The sequence below is a fragment of the Triticum aestivum genome, chromosome 5A (genome assembly GCF_018294505.1).
Source record: "Triticum aestivum cultivar Chinese Spring chromosome 5A, IWGSC CS RefSeq v2.1, whole genome shotgun sequence".
In the NCBI taxonomy this organism is placed as follows: Eukaryota; Viridiplantae; Streptophyta; class Magnoliopsida; order Poales; family Poaceae; genus Triticum; species Triticum aestivum.
The window spans coordinates 478470766-478480294 of NC_057806.1; the positions used below are offsets into that span (position 1 = coordinate 478470766).

General features: G+C 50.0%; 1 protein-coding gene and 1 non-coding gene across 2 annotated transcripts; both read left to right on the forward strand.

The window, feature by feature from the left end:
• The first annotated feature begins 4043 nt into the window (after positions 1-4043).
• On the forward strand, positions 4044-8362 carry LOC123104175 (protein EMSY-LIKE 3). Its single transcript, XM_044525940.1, has 10 exons — positions 4044-4346; positions 5388-5587; positions 5693-5802; positions 5893-6112; positions 6189-6311; positions 6399-6467; positions 7109-7330; positions 7411-7473; positions 7599-7662; positions 7886-8362. Exons 1-10 carry the CDS (start codon positions 4310-4312, stop codon positions 7954-7956), a joined length of 1179 nt encoding a protein of 392 aa, XP_044381875.1. The 5' UTR covers positions 4044-4309; the 3' UTR covers positions 7957-8362.
• A 536-nt stretch (positions 8363-8898) lies between these two features.
• TRNAF-GAA (transfer RNA phenylalanine (anticodon GAA)) lies at positions 8899-8971 on the forward strand. Its single transcript has one exon. It is a non-coding gene; the product is annotated as a tRNA-Phe (tRNA).
• The last annotated feature ends 558 nt before the right edge of the window (positions 8972-9529 follow it).

The following is a 9529-nucleotide window of genomic DNA, read 5'->3' on the forward strand; positions in this document are numbered from 1 at the left end:
AATTGCTTCCGCTTCAGCAGTGAGTTACTGCCGCCGAGTCCCTCGCGCAGTAGAGTAGGAAGGAGGCGATCCACCGACAGACGTTGCAGCACAAACATGCCCCCATGCTCCATGACCTCAGGGTGAGGGCCAACCAGGCGCTGGGCATCATCTGCGATGAATACGCCCCTCATCCTCATGCAGAAGACTATATCAGCCACCTTCGCTTCTTCACCGACGTCGTGACGCGCCTGGAGGACAGGGCTGAGAGGGCTCGCGAGCTCATCGACGAAAAGAGCCGCGGCCTCCTCGGGCGCGCGTTTTCCCGCGTCTTCAGCCATCTTCAGAATGCCGACCCCAACTTAGACTTCGACGCCGCCATCACCCCAGTGCCCGGGGCTATTCGGGGCAACCTGGCGCGCTAGGTGGATGATAACGTGGATGCTCTGGTCAGAGCTTTCGCTTTCGATGATGATGTTGTGGTGGTCGCGGCGGATGAAGGTGACGTGGTCGATGATGGTGCGGACGACGCCGGCGACGACGCCGGTAGCGTGTCCGGGAGCGATTCGGGAGATGTTGCGAGCGACATGTCCGATTGAGCCCACGCTCCTTGTTCTGAATCTGCGCACAAAAAGCTTGGGCATGGCCCCCGACGATGTGAGTGTATTTTGGAGAGGGGGAGCCCCTCATGTAATCAGACTATTGTTTTATTCCCTGAGCCAGACTTAAGGCGTGTTTTAGCGAGTTCTCAAGTTCCTCCGCGAGCTCGCCATAGTAACTTACCTTAGTCTAGGCGAGCCCCAGACTGGCCTTGTAGTTGTCGATGTGTAGTCCTCCTGAGGGGAGTCCTCCGCGGACTTGCGAGGTTTCGGGCTTCTGCGGAGCCCGCCGATCCGCCTGAGAGGGCCTTGCGAGAGACGGGGGTTAGATTACGGTGAGATGCATGCGCATACCACGCTCAACCCCCGCTCGGGAGGCACTCATGAGGAAGGGGCAGCAGGTGCCGGTCTCGAAACAAGCCACGGAGCCGGTAAACTCAAGAAATCAACACGAACGAGAAGAGATGCCCCCCATGCTTTGCCAACGAAAATACGACTGCGAGTTCAAATCCAAAAGGCGGCGAATCAAGCTACAGAAAAAGGGGTTGAAAGCAAATGGCCGCGTCCGGCACCTACCTAGTCTTCTTGTCTTCTCACCAGCATGGAGCCTAGTGCTTTTGCTGGCCGTGAGCTTATCCATTGGGGGACAGTGTCGACGGCGATGAGCATGGTGCTTCCATTAGGACATGGGCGGAAGCCCTCGAGGCCCGAGGGCGGCTCTCCGGAGACTCCGAGGCGTGTACAACCCCACTCATTATTACGTGAGAGTGTCACGGGCGGAGACCTTCATAGGCGCGAGCCTTGCTTCATATCGCCAGACGAGGGCCTCGCCTTGCGCCGCCCTCGACCACCATTGGGGCTTCCGGAAACCAAGACGAGGCCAAGGGGCAAAGGGGACGCCATTGGCGCCCTCGGCAACCATGGGCCCTCTGCCGGGGGAGGGCTCGCCGATGCCTCCCCGGCAGAGGACCTACCTCTGGGTGACGCCTTGCCCCGCGCGACACGGGGGAGGGCCTTGCTCCAGACCCCTTCCGTGCAGCCCCAGTGCGTCGCCCCTGCCTGGAGTGGGGCTGCAATGCTGGGGTCGCCGCCCGCCACTGCGGCTCGGTCCACCTACGACCCATGATTAGCATAAGCCTGCTCCTGAGATATCAGTGGTACCCTGGGGTGGTTGCCGTCGGCTGGGTCGGCGAGGCTCCTGGGTGGCTTATAGAAGGCCTCGGCCTCCAGCATCTCTTCTTCCCAGCCCGGCTCATGGAATGTGCAGGGGTCGTCCTAAGCTGCCTTGCCGGAACCTCCGCTGAGGCACCCTGTGCCCCACGCCGCCGAGCCCGGCGCGCCTTTCTGGTGGTTGTGGGGCGGTGCCCGACTGGGACCGTGAGTAGCAACGCCCGCACCTACACCACCCGGGGGAGGCAAAGGCATGGCCGGATGTCCGGTACCGCCGGTTGTGCTAACGCTGGCGAGCCTCCTGGTGCACCTGGGAGCACATGGGCGTAACGAGGCCCGTCATGTGACCTGACCACAACTTGAGATGTAAGTAGGGAGCGGAAAGGCGGCGTACCCCTGGCTGCAGCATCCAACAGCTCGGCGACGCGTTGCGCGGACGCTCTCCATCAACCGGCATCGCAGCAGCTCCCGCGCCACCACGAGCACGACTCGCATGTTCGCCTGTTCCCGTCGGGTGTGTGGCGTGTTGCTGCCGCGTAGCTTGCGGCGGCCCGCGCATGTCGTGGCGTGAGGGCGGTGGACGTCGATCCGCGCTGCCCGCGCCTGCGGGTGTTGGGCGGTGTGTGAGCCGCTTGGAGCGCGGAGTTGAGGTCTTCTGGAGCGGATGGAGGTGCTCGAGCTGGCCGGGCCGCCCAGCGGTCGTCCTCGGTCCTCGTATCGTCAGACATCGAAGGCGTGGGGCGACAGCAGGTCGGTCGATGGGAAAGAAAACCTCGGCGCACCCCTACCTGGCGCGCCAAATGTCGAATTAGGGTTCCGGCAAACCCTCGAGGTTCAAACACTGGTGTGCGCACGAAGATCTCTCTACCCCTAGCTCACGCTCTCGCAATGATCTCAAAGTCTAGCTCGCCGAACCCAAGGAACAAGGGACACAAGAGTTTATACTGGTTCGGACCACCGTTGCGGTGTAATACCCTACTCCAGTGTGATGTGGTGGATTGCCTTGTAGCCTGGGGATGGACAAGTACAAGGGAAGAACAACCTCCTGAAGAGAGGTGTTCTTGAGCTCGATGAGCTTGTGTGGTTCGGGATGATCTGAATGATCCATCCCCGGAGAGATCTCTCCTTCGGTGGTGGCTAGCCCTATTTATAGAGGCCCGGGTCCTCTCCTCAAATATTAGGCGGGAAGGGATCCCACAACGGCCAATTCGAAGGGGGACAACGAGTACAAGTTATCCTGACAAAAGGTGGTCTTCGCCTGCCAAAGGCTCTGGTGGTGACGCCGGCGTGGGCTCCATGGTGACCTCTGTCTTGCCGTCCTGCTGGTCTTGGTCTCGTTGCATCGATATGGAAACATTTATCTGACGCCTCGGGACTCCTCGCCTGCGCCTGTCTCTTTAGCACCAAAGAGGAAACTGGCACTCTGCGCCCGCTGGCGCCCGCCTGACCTTGGTCGTCATGGCTCACGTCACGGAAACCTCGCGAGGTGCCCCTCGCCTTGATCTCTCCGCTCCTCGCGAGTCTTGTGTCGTCCGCCTCGCGAGGCTTGGCGCCTCACAAGGGTCTTGAGTTTTGGTTGATGAAGATGGGCCGTACCAGGCCGCTGGTGGAGCCACGCCTTGGGCCACAGGCAGGCAAGTCTGGGTAACCCCGTTCTCAGAACACCGACAACAGGTGGTGGCGCTGTCCATGTGCAGGAGGTGCAACGAGTGAAAAAATTCCCACCCCAGGCCAAAGTTCTCGCCGGCAGCCTCCGAGGAGGCAAAAAAATGCCTCTTGAAAGGCTCAACGACGGAAGATACTCTAAAACCCTACCTATCCACTAACCGACCGAGGCATCAAAAACTGCTCTTTTTAGGCTCGGGCCTACTTTTCCGTTTTTTCGCTCGGGCCGGGCCAGGCTCGAGCGTAGACTTTGCCCGTCGGGGTTGAGCCCGGCCCGAACCTGGCCTGAGGAATGCCCAGGTTTAGCCACGGCAGTACTGCGCGCCTCGCCGGTTGCCGGCCGGAGTCCGGCTGCACCACCGCGAGCAGAAACAGAGCGCCGCCGCTCATGGGAACCGGAAGTCTCGTGTCGCCGCGCCGGAGTCCGGCTGCGCCAGTGCGTGCACAAACAGGACTCGTGTACGGCAGTACGACCGCGCCCCCCACGTGCGGTCCGACGGAAAAACACACGGCCACCAGAACGCCACGTAAGACGCGCCATTAGCATAAAGCCCCCCCAAAATTACCAGCCCCGGTGCAAAACTCTTCGCGCGGAGGGAAACCGACCTTTTTCCAGGGGGCAAATCGGAAAAGTCTACTTCCTAAATTTCCCGATCCCCTTGAACCCTACCTGCCGCCCCGCCCCCCGTCGCCCGCCCCAAATCCTCATCCGATTCCACGCCGCAAAACCTCCCCGAATCTGCCTCCGGCGCCCCCAGGCACGCCTCCGCCCGGCCCCGGGCTGCTCCGTATACCCTCGGATCCGTTGGCGCTCGGTCCCGCCGCGCCGTCCGGATCTGGGGGAGGAACTCGGCTGATTCCTAGGGTTCCTCCGTCTCGGCGCGCCAGCCGGGTCCATGAATCCCATGGGGTACCGCCCCTATGATAGCAGCGGTGAGTCGCCTCGAATCTACGTGCTTTTTTGGCCGGGTGAGCTTGGCCGGGCGGAAAAGCCCAATTATTTCGCGCAGCTTGTTGGATTCCTGGAGGAAACTGGCATAAGTTATACGAAATAGTACCTAATTACGTGAATAGACACAAAGTATAAATTTTTACTCTTGCTTTCTAGCAAAGCTGAGCCCATAGATAACTGAAAATCTGTTGAATTTATCGAACAACGTGTACATTTGCACGGCCCTGAAGAGACAGGAGCATAAAGTAGTTCCTTTTACCAAACCCTTGGTACTACAGACTCAGATTAGTTGATAACTAAAAATCTATTCTTCCCTGCGCTGTTGTGAGCTTCTCGAACCTCTTGCCCAATTGTGAATTCGTCATAGTTGCCGTGGCAGTCGCCTGACCCTGTATTGCACAAATTGTTAACAGCATCTTTTATGACCTCTGAGGTGCTTTTGCGTTATGATGACTTGCAGTCAAATTGTGCATTTGATTATTGATCCCTTGCCCTGAATCAACATGTTGTTTTGACTTTGACCCCGTAAACTTGGCCGGGCAGAAAAAATCCATTCTTTTGCATGGCTTGTTAGATTCCTGGAGGAAAATATCTGGAGGAGATTGGCATACGTTTATTGCCAAATAATTGGAATATGCACCAAGTATATATTGTGCCTCTTGCTTTCTAGCAAAGCTGAGCCGATAGATAACTGAAATTTGTTAAATTTATAGAACAATGTGTACATTTGCATGGCCCTGGAGAAGTAGTGCCTTTTGCCTAGCCCTTGGTACTGCAGATTGATTAGTTGATAAATAGAAATCCAGTCATCCCTGAGCAATTGTGAGCTTCTCGAACCTCTTGCCAAATTGTGAATTCTTCATGATTGGCTTGTCATTCGGTTGACCCTGCACTCCACAAATTATAAACATCATTTTTTATGACCTTTTATGAGGTGCTTTTGTGTTATGAGTACTTGCAGGCTTGCAGCCAAATTGTGCATTTGAATATGCTGCAGTACTGATTCCTCGCCTTGCTTGCAGGGACGGACGATGATCTCCCCTCGTCACAAAATAGAGGACTAAGAGGACGATCTTTCAGTGGGAATGGGAGAGCATCAGCTGGACCGTTTCCTTATGCAAGGCCACACAATGATTTGGAGAGCCAAGTACATCTGGTTGAGCAAGAGGCGTACACTGGTGTTCTTAGGGCATTCAAAGTTCAATCTGATGCATTGTCTTGGGTGATTATCTGCACACTGAAATTAATGGCTACATTTTCAGTAACCACTGGTTGTCCTGTTGCTGATTTCAGCTGAAAATTAATTAATACTCATGCTTTTGTGCAGGAAAAAGAAAGTCTGATTTCTGAACTCAGGAAGGAACTGAGAGTTTCTGATGAGGAACACAGGGAGCTATTAAACAAGGTTAATGAAGATGGGGCCATCCGTGGAATGAGGTCTTTGCATACAGGACCCATTTTTCCGTAACATGTTATACTTAATCGTCATATTTACCTAATCATTTACTTATCTTAATTTTTCAATAGGGAGCTGAGACAGGGAGGTGGGACCCCGAGTGGGCTGCATCGTGGCAGCAGAGTTCTTCACGATGGAGAACCTGGGCCAACTGCTAAAAGGCAACGACCATCTCATTTAATGCCTTCGCATTCTTCAGGCCTCCAGTCCCCTGTTATGTCTTCACATTCTGTCCCCTCTTCGTCAAAGTGGGGACCATCTTCAGCATCAAGGGGGAAAAGAGCAAAGTCGGTATGTTTGGAATGCTGTACGCCATGTTCTTCTGAATTCGGGTCAATTTTATGGCAATCTGTTGATGCATGTACAGACTACGCCACTGGCATTACCATCCATGGATCCGACCTCATTGATTAGCCGGAAAGTTTTTACAAGATGGCCAGATGATAACAACTTCTATGAGGCCACTATAACCCGTTACAATCCTGCTACGGTTTGTTCCAACTTTACCTATTTTTCTCCTTGATGCAGATATGCATCTGTATTAAGTAATTTTACCTACTCTCCTGATCCTTTTCAGGGCGAACATGCTCTTGTCTATGACATGGGCAAAACAACTGAGTCATGGGAGTCTGTCAGGCTTTGTGATGTAAGCATCGTTCAAGCCTTTGATGCTATTGTTCTTTATCTTTCTTCTCTTACTCCTTGCTCCTGATTTGTACACTAATTATGTATTTTCTTTAAGAATTTGATCCATTTTTTTTTTCATGTTTTCAACCCTTTGCTATGAATTATCCACCCTTTTTTATATGCTACACGTGCCATAATGTGCTGACTTACTCCAGTAGTGAAGCAGAGGCTGATTGCTCATGTGCCCAATACCATATACTCCCTCCGTTCGGAAATAAGTGTTTCAAACTTTGAACTAAAACATCGCACTTATTTCCGAACTGAGGGAATATAAATTAGTGGGGAAATGGTTTGCAGTTGCTGCTGATTTGTTTTCACAATTACGTCGAGAGTGGTATCATGGCTTAAAATTTCCCAATATGAATACCTTTAGTATCCATAGGGGCCGATATTCGGCACTCTAGAGTTAATCTAGTTGACCATTAGTTTAGTCTACATGGAGACTTATGCTTTGTTTTTTCACCGGGCTATGGAGATTTGTTTAATCAGTTGTCCACTCTGGCATGGAATAATTTTTTACTTGCTTATTTGCTCAGAATGTATGATCGCCACCTTTTAACTATATAATTAACCAATAGGAGGTGAACAATTCTTTCACAGATGAGACCTGAAGATATAAGATGGGAACGTGATGATCAAGGCATCTCAAATCGAGATGGTTGGGGCCCTTCTGGTCCATTGTTGAACAGGAACCAAAGCAACAATGGTAGAGGGAGACTATCTCAGAATGAGCATCCAAATAAATATGGTCCACCTCAAAATGGCATCAACAGGAATATTGGTGAAATTGACGTGCCTAACACTCAGAGTGTCGTGATTGAGGTAAATTTATATTGAAGGATCGGACATCACAGGGTAGTCAGATACTGTTTGTTGCTCACAACTTTATTTTCTCGATGCAGGTCGAGAGGGTATTGTCAAATCCAAGTATGCATGAAATTGAAAAGGCAAAGAAACTGCTAACAGTGAGTTGACTTGTCTATCTTGAGGTCGTTCCCTGTCGAAAGCAGTGTATGATGGGGAAAGGCTTGCTTGTAATTCCTTAAGTCTATTATTTGAGAACCGTAAGGCGAAGTAATTGTCCTTGCAGGACCAGGAGCAGTCATTACTTGATGCAATTGCCAGTCTTGATGATGCATCAGATAGCGAAAGTGGTAAGTTATTTGCCAATGCTACCTTGAAAAAGCACTGTAAAAGTAATAATATCATTAATGGACAAATTACATTATCTGTATTTCTTTAGAGGTATTCTGGACAATTTCCATGCATTAACTAATGATTACTCGCAGCAATCAGGAATTTATATTTCCATGGATGATACACAAATCAGTTACATTACTACTTTACCTATTTCACTAACCAGTCTTCATATAACAGAGGATAAGGCCATGGAAGCCCGAATGGGTTCTGGTGGTGATCACACGGGTAGGAACGGCATTGCCTGTTAGTTGATATGAGAAGTATGTTGGAAGATTGCCACCTTCCTGGATCATCACTGGACAAAGAAGCCATGTGATGGAAAACTGGACTACCAAAAGAAGGTGGATTTGGCAGTTGCTGCTCCATGAGATGAGTTTATTTGCCTGCTCAAAATTCGGACCTGGCAAGGATGAATCCAGATGGAACGAAAAAGCTTTAATGGCGCCTTTCCTCTCTGATGGACTACAAGTGACTAATTTTCTAGAAATTGTTGTTAACATAAATCAGCTGAAGATTCTTTGTGTTCGGTGCCGACAGCTGATTAACCTTGGCCGAAATCTCCGTTTTTCTTTGCCTCTCCTATGCGCACTGAGTTTTGCAGTGGGCATACTGGCTGTACTGTAGTGTACTCCCTCCGGTCCTTTTTACTCTGCACATTGGATTTGCCGAAAGTCAAACTTAGCTAAGTTTGACCAAATTTATATTAGAAATTATTAGCATCTATAATATCTAATAAATATAATATGAAAATATATTCCGAGATGAATCTAATGATATTGGTGTTGTTATGTAAATGTGAATAATTTTTTATATAAACTTGGTCAAAGTTGGATGAGATTGACTTCAATAAACCTAATATGCAGAGTAAAAAGGACCGGAGTTAGTACAAAATAATGTATTTTTCCCCATAACAGTTCTGTATTTTGGAATAATTAGTAATCAGTAAACTGAAGGTCCTTGAGAAAAACATTCTCTGTATTTCTTACCGGGACGATAACTCTGAAAAGAAATGTTCTCCCTATCTTTTCTTTTGAAACTGGTGTAACGCGGCGAGCACTTGCCCGATAACAAAACACGCCAACAGGCCACTTGACAGCTCGTTTACGTGTATCCCTCGCAAAAAAAACATAGTTCAAATCTGGACAATTTAACAGTACTTGTAAAGATTATATGTGCTACAGAACATGTAAGCGGGGATAGCTCAGTTGGGAGAGCGTCAGACTGAAGATCTGAAGGTCGCGTGTTCGATCCACGCTCACCGCATATTACTTTTTAAAAAAAAATTATGTTCATCACGGATACATCGTTCAATTAAACAAGCTGTCGTTCTTCCAAACGGCTAAACTCGTGACTAAATTTATATTTACAGCTATAAAATTTATTTCTCTTTCTCTATTGAGGAATTTCTCACGTGGCTTGTCACTGCCATGCAAACAAGCAATGGAATTCTGTGAGCACAACAATGTACAGGAGAGGTTTTGACTCGGTGGTCAACTTAATTGCGTGTAGTCTTTGAAAGGAGCGCAACCCTAGGGTGTTTCATAATCTGGCGCAACGTTCAATCATTGCGTTTGTGGTGCAAAATATTAAACGAATTGCTTAATTGAAAGGGTGTGGGTGCAGGGTGTCTTAGCTCTTTTGTGAGAGTAGTCTTCTTATTTTCGGTGTGGTGTGTACCTGTAACAATGTTTACAGTGCGGATAAGTTCTCTTGTAATTCATAACTTGTATATGGTATGTACTTTACATATTCTCGAAAATAATGATTTTGTGAGCACAACAACGTACATGAGAGGTTTTGACTCGGTGGTCAACTTAATCG